Below are 18,981 nucleotides of genomic sequence, written 5' to 3' on the forward strand. Positions count from 1 at the left end.
TATTGAAGGAGGAAACCATAGCATCTGAAATTGGTGTTTTACTTGATCAATATCATAAGATATTTTCTGAACCTACAATCTTACTTCCTCCAAGGGGTCCATTTGATCATAAGATCCCTCTACAAAATGGAGCCAAACCTGTCAATATCAGACCTTACAGATACTCAGCTATGAAGAAGGATATTATAGAGAAGTTGGTCAATGATATGCTCCAACAAGGTGTTATTCAATATAGTAACAGCCCCTTCTCTTCTCCAGTGGTGGTTGTGGGCAAAAAGGATGGCACATGGAGATTGTGTGTAGACTATAGAGAGCTTAATCAGTGCACGATAAAGGACAAGTTCCCTATACCTATTATTGATGATCTTCTGGATGAGCTGACAGGAGCAAGAGTATTTTCCAAGGTGGATCTGAGATCTGGTTATCACCAGATTAGGATGGTAGTTGATGATGTCCCTAAAACTGCTTTCAAAACTCATCTTGGTCATTATGAGTTCCTCGTTATGCCTTTTGGCTTAACTAATGCACCTTCTACATTCCAAATGTTTAATGAATCACATTTTCCAGCAGCATTTAAGGAAATTTGTATTAGTGTTTTTTGATGACATTCTGATTTATAGCAGGTCATTACAGGAATGTGTTAACCATTTGAAGTCAGTTTTTGACCTTATGATCCACCATCAGTTGTTGGCGAAGCAATCAAAGTGTGTGTTTGGGGTTTCAAAGGTCGAATACTTGGGGCATTTTATTTCCTATGAAGGGGTTTCCACTGACCAAAGGAAGATCCAGGCTGTTCAGAGTTGGCCTGTTCCTAGTACCCTCAAACAATTAAGGGGATCTTTTAGGTCTGGCAGGTTATTACAGAAAGTTTATTCAGGGATATGGAATCATTAGTAGACCTCTCACTGAGTTGCTGAAAAAGGACAATTTCATATGGTCCGACAGTGCTTTCAAGCTTTTATGGAGTTGAAATCAGCATTGGTTGCTGCACCTGCTCTTGCTCTACCTGATTACTCTACTCCATTTGTTGTTGAAACAGATGCTAGTGGTAATGGCATTGGTGCTGTCCATATGCAAAATGACCACCGTATTGCTTTCATTAGCAAGGGTTTATCTGCATGCCATGCTGCTCTATCTGTGTATGAAAAGGAATTATTGGCCTTGGTATTTGCTGTCACCAAGTGGGCCCACTACTTACTTGGTCAACACTTCATTGTTAAAACTGATCACAAAGCCTTGAAGTATCTATTGGAGCAAAAGCTACATACAGATTCTCAGATTAGGTGGTTGGCTAAACTGTTGCCTTTTGACTTTGAAATTCAGTATAAAAAGGGTAAGGAAAACCTGGTTGCAGATGCTTTATCTAGGATCCAAGGTGCAGAACTTATGTCCATGATGATCTCTTTCGTCCAAGCTGATTTATGGGATGAGATCAAAGCTAGTTGGACTACGGATCCTGCATTACAAGTCCTTATTCAATCCTTGCAGGTGCAACCTCGTAAGCATTTCACTTGGCTTAATGCACAGCTGAGACGAAAAGGGAAATTAGTTGTTGGTGATGATGCTTCCCTTAGAACCAAAATCTTATCACTATGGCACTCTACTCCTGCTGGTGGGCATTCAGGCATTGATGCCACTACTAGGAAGGTCATGGCCTATTTCTATTGGAAGGGTATTCGATCAGATATAGCTAATTTTGTACACAAGTGTGTTGTGTGCCAGAGGAACAAGTATGATACATCAGCTTATCGTGGTCTACTCCAACCCTTGCATATACCTGCTTTGCCATGGACGGATATATGTATGGACTTTCTTGAAGGACTCCCTAGATCTAACGACAAAACTGTTATTTGGGTAATCATTGATAGATTAACCAAAACTGGTCATTTCATTGCCTTATCACATCCCTATAGTGCGCAATCTTTTGTTCCTATCTTCTTGGATAACATTTTCAAGTTGCATGGTTTCCCTGCAACTATAACCAGTGATAGGGATCCTATATTCATTAGCAACTTTTGGAAAGCATTTTTAAATGCTCAGGGGGTGTCCTTGCAGACTTCTACAGCTTATCATCCTCAGACTGATGGCCCAAACTGAGGTTCTGAATAGGTGTCTTGAAACCTATCTCAGATGTTTTTGTACTGATGCTCTTGCTGATCGGGTTTCTTATCTAGCCTTAGCTGAGTGGTGGTACAACTCTAACCCACATTCTGCTATTCACTCTTCTCCTTTTGAATTGTTATATGGCTATCCTCCTCCCTTACATCTTCCATACTTGCCTGGTGACTCTGATTCTGCTGCTGTTGAGGATTTTATGCTCAACAGACAGTTTAAACTCGAGTTGGCTAAGTTTCATTTACATCGAGCCCAACAAAGGATGTGTGCACAAGACAACACTCATAGGTCTGATAGGCGTTTCCAGGTTGGTGATTGGGTTTATGTTAAACTTCAACCTTATAGACAAACTTCAACCTTATAGACAATTATGTTCCAGATGTTTTTTTTGTGAAAGAGAAATAGAGACAACAAACCATCTCTTCATCCATTGTAGAGTGACAGAGAAACTGTGGCAGGTGTTTTTTAACTTAAGGGGTATCAGGTGGTCCATGCCAAGGCATACCTCCGAAGCTCTAACACGCTGGAATAGAGAAGGAAATTTGTCCGACCACAAAGAGAGATGGAAGATTGTCCCTGTTTGCATCTGGTGTACAATATGTGCATCTAGTGGACAATATGGAGAGAAAGGAACCAAAGATGTTTTGAAAACAAGAGCATCCCTTTCCAAAGTCTGAAGTTGAATTGTCTTATAACCTTTTTTTTTTGGTGTAACTATGTACTCCCCAAAAAGGTGGAGGATATTACTCAGTTTCTAGATAGTTTAGGAGGGATATAGGTGGTAGATTTCTTTGGCTTTGCTTACTGTAAACTCCAGATGTAACTACTACTAGAATACACTTTTGGTGTATTTTGTCTATAAAATGTTAACTTTCTCAAAAAAAGTAGGCAGAGGTAGACAATCTTCCTCGTCTATTTTTCCATATCACAAGCTCACTTCTCGATTTTTTGGTCCATATCCCATTGTGGAGAAGATAGGTATTGTGGCATACAAACTCCTCCCTCCTGAAGTGCAAATCCATCCTACTTTTCATATTTCTCAGCTTAAATTCTGTCATGAACTTCCCAGTACTATAGTCCACCCTCCCATCATTGACTTATCTAGTCCTCATTGCCCTGAACCTGCATATATCTTGGAGCGCCGAATGGTGAAGCGTGGTAATAAGGCGGTTGCCCAGTGGCTTATTCAGTGGTCTGGCCTTGATCAATCTTATGCTACTTGGGAATTGGCTTCTACATTACAGATTCGGTTTCCTTCTATCACCCTTGTTGACAAGGGTGCTGTTTCACCGGGGGGTATTGATACCAATTTGGGTTCAACAGCCACGTAATACTTCAATCACATGGCAGATACCACGTCATTGCTGAGCTGGAAGGTCACACACCATTAGCATGACTACTATTTTGGTGGGAAAAGTAGTTAGAATCAGTTCCTATGTTCATTTCTAGTATTCATTGTATTTTTCTTTGTATTTTCCTTTAATTCTGATTAAGTAGTATTAATAGGAGTGGATAGTACTTGTAAGGCATAATTTGAATGTGATAGCTCAATATAATTTTCATTTCCCCTCTCATTCTCTCTCAATTTCTCCCCTGTTCTTCATCCTTCTCTTAATTCTTCTTCTTTCTTCTTCTTATCTGCATTTCACTCTCTTGATACCTTCATTTTGGTATCATGATCTTGTCCCCAAATAAGGCCTATGGGTCTGAAATCTTTTAGTTCCTCCACACCCACCTTCTTTGGAATCAGAGCAACAAAAGTTGCATTCAGGCTCTTTTCAAAGAAGCACTTTACATGGAAATTCTGAATTGCAGCTACAAGATCAACATTAATAATGTCCCAACACAGGTTGAAGAATTCCATGGAGAAGCCATCTGGACCTAGAGCCTTGTCCCCTGTGCACATGCCTTGATGCTTTCCAGTATCTCATGTGGTTCAAAAGGGGCATCCAACATGGAACTGTCTGCACTGATCCTATGACAATTCTCCAACTATAAATGAGGTCTCCACTCTTCTGCTTCAGCATATAAGTTCTTATAGAAGGTCACTATTTCCTTCTTGATTTCGACTGGATTTTCTATCATCACCTCCCTTACTTTCAGTCTATCAATAAAGTTGGCTCTCCCATGAGCATTTGTTGTTCTATGGAAGAAGTTGGTATTTCTATCCCCTTGTTTTAGCCATGTCGCCCTAGACCTCTGTCTCCAAGCTCTCTCTTCCTTTTTGGCAATATCTTCAAATTCATTTATAAGTGTCATTCTGGACACAATTTCCTCCTCTTGCAAGGTTCTGTGTTCCTTGATTTCTTCCAGTCATGCCAATTGTGTCGACACCAACTGCATTTGAATTCCCAAATTACTTTGAACTGATTTACTCCAATCTTTGAGTTCAGTTTTCAAAGCCTTATGCGGCCACTAAAACAAAATCAGGATTGCCATCACTAGAGAATGAGTCCCACCAGATCTTAACCATCTCTTAAACCCCTTCGTTTGAAGCCACCAATTCTCGAATTTGAAATAAGAGTTGGAAGCCCTCCAAAATCACCACACTGCATCATAATTGGAGAATGGTCTGATGTCACCCTCCGCATGATTGATTGTTTTATGTTTCTGAAGCAACTATCCAGATCCTCTGAAATTAAGAAATATGTCCAACCTAGCTATGCTATGTCATGTTGCTCACCTTTTTCCACGTGTATTTTTCCCCCTTCAACTCTAGGTCCATCAGATCCATGTCTTCTATGAACTCTGATGTTAATTCTGAGACAACTTTTCTTCTCTGATGGGAGCCTACTGGTGTTGAAGTCACCACATAGAACCCAAGGACCTGAGAAGAGTCCTCTACCCGCTCCGAACTCTTCCCAAGTTTCTTCCCTTTCTACTCTTTTCATTTGGAGTGTAGACCCTTGTTAAGTGCCAGTCAAGGTTCTGGTTCTTACCCAGTGAGTATAAGAAATAGAGTATTTCCCCACACTACTTTCAATTCTGTCCCAGAACCATCCGTCCCACAAGATAACTACCCCCCCCCCTCCTCCCACTGGCTTCTAATTGGATATAATTCACCCACTTCCCCATACTTCCTTTATTATTTCAGTGATTTTCCCCTTCAGCTTAGTTTCTTGGAGGCACACTACATTCTGCCTTCCAAGATCTAAAGCATATTTCTGATCAGTCCCCTCACGTTCCAAGAGATGATTGTCAGATTCATAAATCTTTATATGTAGATAACCCCCCCACCCTGCGCTCTTCTAGACCCATAACTCCAAAACTTATTATCTAGTTCTAGTCTTTTCAACTCTATTGCCCCCTTCTTCTTCGCAGTGGCTTGTGTGTCACTGTTTTGTTGCTCGTTATTATCAACCTTTCTGAATAGTTCCTTAACTTTCTCCTCACAGCCTTTAAAGTACACCCCAAATTTAGAGCTCAGCTAGATTATGTACTCTTGAATTCCAAGAGAGATGGACTCATCCCCAACGCGACTCACTACCTCGAGTTGGTCAGGTAATTGAATGGTTGATGTTTCACCATCACCTTCTTGTTCTGACCCTTCCAACTCGGTATTAATAGTTGGATTGTCAAGTTGAACATCTAGGATCTCTTTCTCCACCTCAATTAGATCCATCACCGCTCTTGCAAATTTCTAATGGGAAATATTTGCTTGATTTTCTATCTCCATAGTTCTTCCATTTGGGCTGTTATAATTATTTCCTAAACGCTAGAATTGTTTGGGCTTTCAGATTGGCCCAAACTATCTTTTAATTGACCCGTTATGGCCCACATAGGTCCTCTCCCCCATCATGTGCCCTCCACGTGCTTTTTTTGAATCATCCTTGTTTTTTCGCTCCCCCCCCCCCTCAAGTTGAATCTTTCATCAAAATAGGTCTCTATCCTATATTGACCACTGGGTTAAAACTGACAGCTTCTAACTTCTCTTTCTATGCTATAAAAGTGACCGGCGCCTCCACCCATATCGGGATAGTGAGGACGAACCCTTCAGCTATTACTTCTAACTCCGGCTGAACAAGTTTTCCGTCCCCTTTCACCTTGATTCTGGCCCAGTGCAAGTGCTTTTTCAGAGATGTCTCCTCCTCTGTCTCAATTAGCCCCCGCACTAATCGCCAATCTTTTTGAAGATGCTTTGCGACCACAGACACATTGGAAGCCCTAAGATTCTTACCCACACCCAATCTCTAGTGATATTTTTTGGCCAGCAGCCCGTGGTAGGGTTCCACTATTCGAGTGACAAATTCGTCTTTTTCCAACTCCAGGTTCCTAACATGACGTATTCTATTATTTTCTTTGATGGGAGCTCAAATAAAAATAGATTGCCGTTCATTGTGAAGACATTTACCTCCTATTGTCTTCCAGGAGTTACAGGCCCATCTCTTGACCTCATTCAGGATTGGGGTCTCCAATGTCGTAATATTAAATCTACCCACAAGGCATCTATTCAGAAGATCCTTCTCTGAAGTGGATTTGTCTCCTGTGATTCTGATGTTGTTATTTTTTGCTTGTAGATGTGTCTTCCTTGAAGCCTCCGTTGTCTATTTATTGTTGTTGCATGCTTCTTTGAAAGATAGTGTTTGTTGGCTTGTAGGTGCTTCCTGCTACAAGTGTATGGTCTCAGGCACATAGATTAATTTAGTAATTTTGTGGGCCAAGTGTCCCCACCCTCCTTTGTAATAACTCTCCGGTGTAATAATGATGATTTGTTCTGCCCCTATATAGCTATCAAACTGATGTATCTCCCATTTTCATTGAACTTGAGGGTGCAAAATAACTCTAAGAAGTATTCCTTTGTCTTCCATCTACTGACTTCTTTCGCCTATGTTTTTGATGCTTCAATAAAGACTGTCAACAACCATTTTAGAGTTTTATCAGTAACTCTAACTCTCCTCATTAAATTCCTGCTACGCTCAGTCCATTCATACCATGTTTCTACTCCTGACTAGCATTTAGTGATCTCATAGGAATTGAATCTGGCATAGTAGTAAATGTTGTTTTTCCCATGATGCATTAACTCCGATCATTCTACCGAAGTTGGGCCCCCAATAAAGGAAAAAGTCTAAACACTAACTAAAGGCGGTCTACGTAAAGATTTCCTCGATATTTGTGCTTGAGAGCATTTTTTGGATTTTTTACTCCCCTAGATATCTTGCAAAACAATTCACAGAGTAGTTTGCTAATTTTGAGATCCAGGCAATTGACAAGATTATCTGATTTCCTAACAAGTCTTTTCTCTCTTTCAATTTGTTCTTACCATTTTCAAGATACGCAACTTTTCAAATTTCAAACTGCGATTTTGATATGTAGAAGGTTTTTATACATTTAGAACACTGCAGACACAACTACACCCACCAGCTAATTCTTAGGCTAAGTTCCTCATGGCACACCTAGCTTCTTCTAACGGGGGAATGGGTTGTTTAACAATATTCTTCTTGAATAAAGAATTTCAAAAGGTAATGATTAGTGAAGCAAAACACCACCAAATGATTTCTCCCCTCCTATTGAAGCCTTGGTGGATAGAGTTACCCCAGTACATGTACTTTTGTGAAAAAATAAAAAGAGTTACCTGGTACCTATGCTAGTGTGGAAGGTAGCAAGCACTTTGTAGATTGATCAAGGTGCACACAGGTTGACTTGAATACCATCATAATAAAAGAGTAAAACAAAAAAAAAAAAGATTATTGATCACCCAAATTAAACTACCCAGCAAAGCAGCGACTTGATTGTCCATACACTAATAACAGTATTACCCTGTCATTAAATCCAACCTCAAGCTACACTATATCATTCAAATAGATGTGAAGAAGTAGGACATTTGATGAAATATCAAAATAACCAATTCCACAAAAAAAAAAGAGAGGAACACATTGGGGAAAAACTGGAGAATAGAATTAAATTTGAGTGTCCCAACAAATAAATGTTTCGCAAGGTCCTTCGGTAGAGGCACTACAGAACGACAGATCTATCATCATAATGACAATTTAAGAGAAACATTCCACAAACTCTACTTCTAGAAATATGACCTACGAGAAGAAAGAAGGAAATAAGAAGCCCACCTTAGTGCGAGGAATCAATACATTCCTTGGAACAGGTAACCCAGCTGAAGCAGCATATTCTTGAGCTGCCAAAAGCTTTGCTTGTGTAAAGCGGGTGCCTTCAACAAAAAGTGCCAACCAGAACGGCAAAGGGTAATCGCTTAGCCGTTGAAGACCTGACTGCAGATTGGGTCACCCGTGTATAAAATGACTATTAGTTGGGTAATTTGGAATAATAAAAGCAGATAGTGAAACACACATCAATGAGCCAAAAGAAACAGAAAGTATATCCAAATATGAATTGCACATGAAATAATAGCAGTTAGAGAACAATATCTTCGATTTGCTTGATTATAACCACGTCTTGTTTTAAGATTTAAGACACCCAAAGTTATTTAAATGCTCAATGAACAAGCCTTGGGATGATTTGGCTCAACTATACCTTCAATGTTCTTTCATCCTTGGCCCAGCTTCTTTCAAGGAAAAGATACTCAGAGAACCACATGGACCAACCAATTACCTGTAGAACAAAAAATATTAGTGACCATACTATAGAAATCAACAAGGACATAAACTAAGAGCAGTGGGGGTGTATACAGTAAACATATACTCCCCTTGTCTCATTTTATAATAATGTTTGATTATGATTTTCTTCCTGTCAAGGATCATCTACCACTGTTTTCTTCAAATAAAATGAAGATAACAGCCTCTTCCTCTCGAGGTTAAACTAATACTACTGTGGAGAATAAACATCTAAGTTATCATTCATTTATCCATCTTTAACATTCAGATACACAAGTAACTAGGACATCATCTTGGAATTGAGAGCTTCTAATATGCTTAAAGCAATGAGCTACCAAGGATAAAAATAAGCTGCAGTCTGAAAAAAAAAGATGCAATATCTTCATACATTTACTTTAAATACTTACTGGAAGGAGTTTTGATGACTTCTTCATTACAGCTAATGAGCTACCAAGGCAACCAGATCTCTGCGTTTTAAAGATACAAGAATCAATAAGCAGAAATCAATTGGAAAACAGCTATGAGTTATGATGTGAAAAGACCAAATAATCATCATGCATCATTGCATCTTCTAAAATGGACTTAATTCTGTAGAACTTCGTGTAAAATTACTTGTTTACTGACGATTCAAAATTACATACATAAATGCAAATAGGTTTACATCACATCACTTAGCTTAAGGGTGTATCTGAGCTCATACATCCCAACTCTGTGAGGAACATGGTGCGGACTGTGAAAATAGAGGACAAAACACAAAGGAACTTGAATTGGCTGGCACATAGGGCTGGCAATTTCAGCTCATTTTAAGGAAATCAATCCATTTAACCCATATATAATTTGTTGGGTCCCTTATATTTTAAGTGGGTAAATATGAGCTTAGCCTATTTTTAAAAACTCATAAAAATATGGAGAAAAAGGGTAAAATATGGATACCCATATCTACCCAATAACAGTATAACACATCCTTGGCCCTTAGCCTCTACTCAAAATCCCTAACAGATCCCTTCTTCCCATAAGATTCTGAACCTATGCTTTTCAATAGCATGATATCTGAGGTAGTGACTATTTAGTAATCTTTGTCATCACTCATGAGTAACTGTTTCATCTTTGTGTGTCTCAAAGCCAATTTTGTCAGGCATTTTCCTCCTTGCCCTTTCCCTTTTTATGTTTTGAACGTTAATCTCAATTCTTAAGCAAGTGTTGCTTGCATTAGTAAAGGATTAAATTCAAGATTTTGAATCATGTAACGACTTGTTTTGAAAAGTTGGCATTTTTGGATTAAATTAGAGTCTATTACGCATTGGATAAACAGATAGTAAATAGTAATGTAGAATCACTCCATTATATAGGAGTACTAAATAGCTATGTTTCTCGGACTCTTAAGAAGTATTGATGGGTGTGTGTCGGATCCTTCAAAAGTAGTGCATTTTTTAAGGATCCGACACGGGTGCAGCATCATTTCGGAGAGTCCACTCCAAGCAACATAGCTAAATAGTTTGTGGCTTTAATATCAAGTTGATATGCATTTTTATTTTTGAAGAAAAAAGATTTAATTGAACTGCAAGAATGCAACAATAAAGACAACGTGACAGTCTTAGCTAACAAATAGCTAAATTTAAGTTTGGTGGAAATTGACATATAGAAGGTTTAAAGTTTTTTGGCTTTAGGATAAAGATTTAATTGAACTGCAAGAATGCAACAAAAAAGACAACGTGACAGTCTTAGCTAACAAATAGCTAAATTTAAAGTTTGGTGGAAATTGACATATAGAAGGTTTAAAGTTTTTTGGCTTTAGGATATTAAAGTGGGTTAGAATCATTTTACCCAATCCATGTTTACAAATATTTATATGGGTAAAATGCAATACAATCCATTATAGCTCAATCCATTTCAATCCGCCCAAATCCGACCAATCCACCCATTTGCCACCACTAGTTGTAGAAAATTTGCAAGATAGTTCCCTATATAAGAGAGTTTAGCCTACTTGATAGGGAGAGAGATTATACATATGAAATAAGAAAAGCGATTAAACAGTGAGTCAGTGACAATAACCTAAATATCGAGAATCCTAATCTATACTATAATATTAAAAGCATAAAGCTCCTTAAAAATATTAGTAATGTTGTTATATATATAACAGCATTAATAATATTATATTCTGAAAATAATTGCCTGATAGCTTATTTTTGCATGCAAATATTGACGAGTGAATTTTGCACAAGTTTATTTGTTACTTCATATGTTCCCAATCGTAAAGGCAACCTATGATGAAAATGGTCAATAGAACTACGGTCTTATTTTTTTTAAAAAGGGTATACCGACTTCATTAAGGCCTCATTTGTTTGCACTTAATGGAGGTCTAAATCTATCATTCAGATTCAGCCCATTAAGGGTGTTTAGTTTTAAGGCCTGAATCTTAATCATTCAAATTCAGCCCATTAAGTCCATTTGTTTCTTTTTTTTAAAAGTCTCTTAATGGATCTAAAAAGATCTGAACAAATCAGATCGGTAGGAGAGTCTTAATACCATTCAAACTTATTTAATATGCTTTAAAATAATCATTCGTCACTTTTCTTTCTCTTTGCACAACTTTGTTTTCTCTTGCTACAAATTTTCTTCCTCTCTTTTCTCAATCAAACATCAATTTTTTCATCTTTGAACTAGTAAATTTTCATAATCTTTACAAGTATTTTTTTATATTAACAATTTTTTGGGGTATATTGATGTTTATCAAAAACACTTCACCTTTACCCTTTCATGATTTGTGTACAAAACTTTACGAAGGTTCTACTGCAACAAGAATTCATGGTTGGAGTCCAAGTTGTACTTATTCCCATGAAGTTAAGTGACAAAAATTATGGAGGTCTTGATAATTTTGCATATCAATCTTCAATTTCGACTGAAATATAAGTTTTGGGATGAATTGAAAAATCTCGAAGACAAGTACTCTTTAGAGTTATTAATTAACAAAAATAGTGCACCTAGATTTGAAGGATGAAAGGAAAAATTAAATGGCCCTGGATGGAAAGAACCATTATACAGTACAACTATTAGTATATTTTGTGAAATTGATAGCTACAAAAAAAACATGGATGACGCTAGAGGTTCGCAAGTTAGAATATTGGATTAAGGTCATCGAAAAAAAATAGGAATTCTTTAATTTTTCTAATTAGCTTAGAATATTTGTAGGTCTTGATGATGTGAAACCTACTTTATTATTTGATTAGTTGGATAATTTATTTATTTTCTATGAAAAGATATTTATGTTGAATTCCTAAAAAAATCATGTTACAATATTTTTTATACTGATATGTTATTTTTATTTGCATATAATTTAATTTTTTAATCAAATACAAACATTTAGACTATTTTCTTTATCAAAAAGTTATTATTTTTTTTGACAAAAATGAAATTTTTATAATATTTTATTGATATAATGTTTAATTTCATATGCACATTGAATATTGAAAACAAACTCTCTTAATCATCCGTGTTCAAATCTAGAGACCACATCTTAATATTCAGATGTGTATTCAGATATAGACATCTAGATCTTAATGCACATCTTAATATTCAAATGTTTATTCAAATTCAGACGTCTTAATCTTAATTAAAACAAATGAGGGCCCAAATCTCCTTTATACTATATATTGCATTATTCTTGTACATTTCAACCTTTTCTTAAAAAGAACCAGTAATTTTGGTTATTCAACTTTGTCTAAGAATCTATTCTAGATTTCTGAAAGGTAATTTCGTGATCTATTGATTCTAGTTAGGTTCTTTCTAGTTTTTTTGAGATAAAGGTAACTAAGGTTCTTTCTAGTTTTAAGGTTCTGCAAAAATAGTTGTATAAGATTTGTTTTTTATAGTGTGTTCATGATGTATTACTTGAGTCAATGCTAATTATTTGAGCCTGTAGTATGTCTTTAGTAAACTATGGTTCGCTTTTACCTCTTGAAAATAGAGTTCACATTAGACAAAATAATCATTTAATTATTTTTTAATATTTAGAAATAATCATTTAATTATGAACCTATTATTTAGGACTTTTGACTTTTAGATCCCTTCGTAACTAGAATTCACTTTCCAATAAATGTAAGAAAATTTCGTCCACTCTTTTGGGCTATTTTTGTTGACAAAATTCACTTCACTCCATTAGGAATAATAAATTTCAGTCACTTTTAGTTCACGCTAGAAAAGTCTTGACCATTTTGTACTCCTTTTAGGTATATATGGGTTTTTGGTTGATAAAATTTTAACAGATTAATTTATATCTATAAATAAAAGCATAAAATACATTTTTTACTTATTGACGTGATACACACATGCAAAGCATGTACACTAAACTAGTTATATCAAAATTAGCAAGAATATATTATGCTATTAGCTTGAACATATCAATGAATCTAGAACATTCTAAGATTTACTAAATAACACTATCAACTTTCAACACAAACCTGAGCTAAGATCCAACCAACAAGCCAATCTATGTCACTTCTGTGATTTGCGATGACAAGAGCATGTTCTTTACCTAGAAAGATCAATGTTCACCAATCATAACAATCGTGTGAAACTGAGCTAACAAAAGATTACGATAAGATCTGCAACATAAAAATGGAAACAAAATTTAACTTACCCATTAGATTAAATGTCTCTGGGTCGGCGTACACTTTAATCTGCAACCACAAAACCTCATCAATGTAAAAAGAGATCTCATATGACATGCATTAAAAGAAAAAACCAATGGAAAAGAATTGTCAAAAATAGTATCTCAATCATGTCTCTCTTGGCTCAAATGAAGTTGAATATTTACCAAGACACCAACTCCACATTTTAAAAAAAAATTAAGGATAAAATTGCAATCAATATACCGGACAATCGAAAAAATTGGAAACACAGATGAGAACAAGCAAGAAGGAAACCTTGTTGCAATTGCAAAAGTGAGACACGAATATTTCAAAAAAGTGTGACAGTTTTAAAAAAAAAAAAGATAAAAACATTCAGATCAAATAGAAAACCATTCAAGCAAATTTTATATTGAAGGCTTTCTGAAACACTATGACACTGACACCAACTTAGCTTCCAATCCCAAAAGTCCAAACTTAATCTATTGGTCTCTCTAACTTTCATTAGGATAACAAAACTCAAGTGAAATCACTATAGGTCGTGCAGATAATAGAACTACAAATGAAATCAATGAGATGAGGCACACCAACCCATACAGTACTTTGTTAGAAAATAAGCCAAAAAGAGAGCATGCAACAGATAAAACTACAAGCATACCCATCAAAATATATAAAATGACTCAGTTCTTAGCTAATTGCTACCAGTGATTTTTAGGATCACGAAAATTCTATTTTGAAGCTATAAGGAAATAACTCACAGTCCAAATATCCCAAGACCAAGTACCAGTAAATAATGTCATGAAATTTATACTGGAGCATGAATCAAACATTAAAACTAAACATCACCCCCTCATTAATAAATTTTAGGATCATGACAATTCTCATCAATTCATGCAAATTAACATAACATCCTAAGTGCATTAATTACCTTTACACCTGCCCACCAATCAACTATCCACACAAGTTCCAGCCATAAGAGCTCTGCAACGATTCTATTAATCCTCCTGTATGTGCTCTTCGAAATTGGTCGTACAAGGACATAGCAAGTAGCCTGTGTGTGATTCAACCATTAAAGCACAATCAATTAGCTTCATCAATTTCGTATTAGTATAAATCATAAAAAGGCAGCTAACAAACCAAGATCCCAGAAAAATAAAAAAGAGAAAACCCAGATGGCGATTCCAAATAGTAAAATAAATCCAGCATACTCAAAAATGGTGATTCCAAATCAAATTGAAAATGAAAAAAACAAGAATACCAAAATCTTGGGAATCAAGAATTACCTGAATAAGATTGATAACAAGACCCGAAATGAAGAAGAGAACTCCCAACGGAACGATAACAGCTGCAGCTGCAATCGCCATAGACTAACACTCCCAAAAAAGCAACCCACAAGAAAAGTAATCTGTAGATGTAAAGAAAAAGACCGGGGAATTAATGGAAGAAAACTGGAAGAGAGAGAGTGCTGATGAAAAGTTAAATTGGGCTCAATAAATAGTTGCACATCAAAATTGTCATCTTCACACAAACCCAATGTTTTGAATGGTGTTGATTTCACCTTCTGATAGAAAACCAACTTGAAATGCTCTAAGTATATAAACATTTAAGAAAAATACTTACAAAAAGTCACAACTTAATTTTTTAGAGAAATTAAGAAAAACTCAATTTTAAAAGGCCTTAACAAATAAACCTTAAAGAAATAGAGAAAATGGGTAAGAAGGTTCTTATTACTACTTCAATAAGGTATTAGCATTTAAAGTAGCTGCTAACATGCGGTTATCCGACGATTTAAATTATTTGGCTAACTAAGAAAAATAGATTAAGTAAAACGAAAGATAATTTTTTTAAGACATTTGAAAAGAAACTAATTTAACACTTGGAAAAATTTGGAAAGACAAGTTCGATAAAAGGCAATTTCTTTTAAGAAAACAAATCAATACAAAGAAACAAGTTCGTCTTTTGGGGAATTTGATTTAAGTTAATTAAAACCAAAGTTAGAGCAAATTACAATCAAAGAAATACAATAATAAGAGAAAGATAGATTTGGGCTCCTGCCCAAATTCAGAATATTGGGCTAACAGGCCCATTTTCATCCTGTCCTAATTCTAAATTCTTCAGTCCTTTAAGACTGTTGCTACTGCTATTTGCGTTTTGGCCTGGCCCATTTACCACACCTGCTGAAATTCATGGGTTTAGCCCATTTTCATTGTGTATTCAATGTAACACTGTTTGTATACGTATGTATATCAGCTTCCTTTCCAACTTCATGACAATCCAATTTTAATGAGGCTGACTCAAGATAAAAACAAGCAATTGGGCCTCCGTGGCCCATTTCAAAGATGCAAGGGAGATCGAAGGAGAGTCCGGTGGACTCAAAGTTGCTCACATACATCATATAAAGATACCACATAAGACCAGTGCACATTTAAATGAAATCAGAAAGCTGGTAAATAATGTGCATGCTACTGTTAGAATCTTTAAAGGAAATGAAACATCATGAATAAATGAGAAAGCATAATGGAGATTTGATCATAGCATGGGATGAGCTAAATTTAAAGATTTGACACAGCCTATAAGACAGGAAGAATTCTGCTAACTAAATAGAGACAAAAACATAATCTCAAAAGCAATTTAAATTACTCAAGGATTAATAAAATAACCATTATCAAGATCAATCTATAGAAGACCACATCAAAACAGTGATGCATAACAATTAGTTAGAACAGAACTTAAAACAGAGGAATTAACGCAGCAAGGGTCAATTGGAGACACGACAAAAAATTAATCACTATAGGAGAAGGAAGATCAAATATTTACATTGTAGTGTAAGGTTTACACCCCAAAATTGAAGAAACTATATCCTACAACTTGAATCTAAAGATAAGAAAACACACTGATCAAACTGAATCATGTAAGACATTAAGAAGTTATTTTTATGCACCTCTTTAAGATGCAACTAAAGGCTGCCTACTGCATCAACATTTAAGCCAACATGCTATAGATCAAAGCAAGATGAATTAAAGCATTATGAGTAACAAACAGAGGGGGCTACACATTGAAAGTAATCAAACTTTTATCAAGGCACACTTCAATATTAAATGAAAATAAAATCACACAGAAATGTCCTAGGAAATATGAAGGGGCTGATCATGCAATGGATATACACATGGAGAGTTCTTTAGTCGTCTAGGAAAGGAGGAAAAATAAGCACGGTTTTATCCAAATCATACTCAACTAGACAGTGAGACCAAATGAGTTTGCATTTGAAATGAACTACACAGCTTACACTACCAGATTTAACAATGAGAGGAACCACACATTAGAAGCTTACAATTTCAAAGGGGCAAGGTAGTTCATGAGGGTCAAAAACACGAAATCTGTATAATAAAGGAAAGCTAACAGCTAGGCCCCAAACATAAAAGTAGGGGTGTTCACGGTTTGGATAAAAACCGATCCAAACCGAAAAACCAAACCAAATCGATAAAATAAAACCGATTTTATTTGGGTTTGGTTTGGTTTGGTTTTAGATTTTTGAAAACCGATAGTATTTGGTTTGGTTATGGTTTTATTCGAAAAAACCGAAGAAATAACCGAACCGAATCGATGAATTATATACATATATTTTATTAATATACATACTTAATATATTATTTTTATAAACAATTTTAAAGATCTTATACATATTTTCATTAAAATTTCTTTATAATTTACTTATTGAAAGCAAAAATGTCCAAGATAAAACATTTATCTTATTGATTTCATATATATGAGTGTCTATGTCAATTATTTGTGGGACTGAAAATGTTATTGTCTCTTCCTTCTAGGCCAATATAGTGAATTTTAAAGCTTTATTGATAGTAAATTTAGTGATTGAAAGTTTAGTAATTTAAGTCATTCTAACTATTTTTCGTTTTGAATGGATTGTTGTTACTTTTTTCACATTTTAAATGAATTGTTTCTTTATTTTTGTGTATGGTTAATAACCGAATAACCGAACCAAACCGAACCGAACCAAACCAAACCGAAACCGATAAATGTATATTATATTTGGTTTGGTTTGGTTTTGATAATTTTAAAACCGATTAAGTTGGTTTGGTTTTGATTTTGACCAATAACCGATCCAAACCAACCCGTGAACACCCCTACGTAAAAGTAAGCAAGTAAAAATTAAGAAATTCTTTCACACTAAACATCAAGCAAGACAAACGAAACTCCTAATCAATCTTAACACATGAAAACTAAAACACGATTAAGAACATCTAAACAGAAAATATAGAAATTAAATAGAATAAAGCTAAGAATAGATTTTACCTTAATCTGAAAGAATGAAATTTCAGGTCTAAACCTTCGATGAGAACAGTGTCCTCTCAACTTCGATTCGCAATGAAAACAGGAGAATGAGAGGGCTATTTCTAGGGTTCGAAATTTTTGATAAAATATACCCAAATCAATGTGGGATTCGTCAGATTTTTCGTACGAAATAGTACCAAGATCAAACGGATTTTTGAAAGGGATTTGAGAAATTGCAGGGTGTGGCTTGATTCCGGAACGGATACTCGTATAAGGCACGTGAACTGAACGAATGAGGGGGAAGACAGGCTGAGCGTCGTCGTTTGAAATGGATTCTGTTCTTGTTGGTGGAGTTTACGAGGAAGAAGAAGTAGAGAAAGAGGTGCATCTGGGGCCTTTCGTGCGTTCTTATGAGGGGAAAAAGAGAGGGGAGCTGAGGCGCGTGGCCGCGTGGGGTTGGGTGTGAATTAAGGTATTCTTTGGTACAAAAAATTAATAACCAATTATTAGTAATACAATGATTAGTAATGCATGTTTTATTTTTTAACGAAGTGTTTGGTTCATTACTTTCGATCTCATTTTGTATTTGGATTAAAATTGAGTGTGTCAATGAAACGGTCGGCCGATTATTTATAAAAAAATATATTTTTCCAATTTTTTGGGTATTTTATAATGTACAATTAGAATTAGATTTTTTTAAAAATTATCTCAACCATACCAGTTTCTCTTCGATTTTGTTACAGTTCCATTTATTTTTTCAGTTTTTTTTTTACTTTTAAAGTATCACCTCAAATTACACCATTGTTAAAACATTTTTTCCGCAAGTGTGCTCTTGAATAAGCACTTCAATTCTTCACCAAGAAATAAAGAAGGTAAAATCTTAAAGCCATATTATTTTATCTTAAACTTTTAATAAGAGTGTTTGCATAGATTTGTCGTATTGTTCGATGGAGTATCTATTATAGTATATTTTAGTTTTATACCTAATTAATTAAAGGCTAACTAAAAAGCAAAAGGTCATGTCCCGTCACTAGAGGTAGGCCTGTGCAAAAATAGGGTCAAACCATTAACCCGAACCGATTTTCGGTTTATTGGGCTAACGGGTCGGGATATTGGGTAATTGGTTCGGGGCTCGGTTCATTAATTTTTTTTATTGGATTAACGGTTCGGGGGTCGGGTTGGGAAGGAAAAATCTCGAGGTACCCGATACCCCGATAAGACCCGCTATTTTTTCTCCCTAATTTCTAATTTCAGAATTCTCATTTCTCTGTTAGGGACTTAGGGTTTTTAATTTTTAGGACTTGAAAGTTGAAACTCTTCTCGCTGCTCCTCTCGTTTCTCCATATTCGAAACTCCAAAGTTTCTCCAATTTCCAAACTCAGGCGAGG

The 18,981-nt window shown here is 35.6% G+C and overlaps 1 protein-coding gene across 2 annotated transcripts in view; it reads right to left on the reverse strand.

Moving 5' to 3' along the window:
- Positions 1–17,990, reverse strand: part of LOC102591458 (1-acyl-sn-glycerol-3-phosphate acyltransferase 2) — a 24,137-nt gene extending 6,147 nt beyond the window's left edge. The window contains exons 1-8 of one of the 2 annotated variants that reach the window (XM_006349487.2): positions 17,615–17,990; positions 14,587–14,708; positions 14,232–14,354; positions 13,315–13,354; positions 13,136–13,209; positions 9,086–9,145; positions 8,599–8,676; positions 8,178–8,336 (exon numbers count right to left, since the gene is read on the reverse strand). In XM_006349487.2, the coding sequence (XP_006349549.1) occupies positions 8,178–8,336; positions 8,599–8,676; positions 9,086–9,145; positions 13,136–13,209; positions 13,315–13,354; positions 14,232–14,354; positions 14,587–14,667 (615 nt within the window). In that variant the 5' untranslated portion in view covers positions 14,668–14,708; positions 17,615–17,990. Of the gene's footprint in view, positions 1–8,177; positions 8,337–8,598; positions 8,677–9,085; positions 9,146–13,135; positions 13,210–13,314; positions 13,355–14,231; positions 14,355–14,586; positions 14,709–16,244; positions 16,267–17,614 lie in introns of those variants that run through there. The other variant, XM_015309613.1, reaches the window with a different exon arrangement.
- Positions 17,991–18,981: the final 991 nt, after the last annotated feature.

The sequence above is a fragment of the Solanum tuberosum genome, unplaced genomic scaffold (assembly GCF_000226075.1).
Source record: "Solanum tuberosum cultivar DM 1-3 516 R44 unplaced genomic scaffold, SolTub_3.0 scf00108, whole genome shotgun sequence".
NCBI lineage: Eukaryota > Viridiplantae > Streptophyta > Magnoliopsida > Solanales > Solanaceae > Solanum > Solanum tuberosum.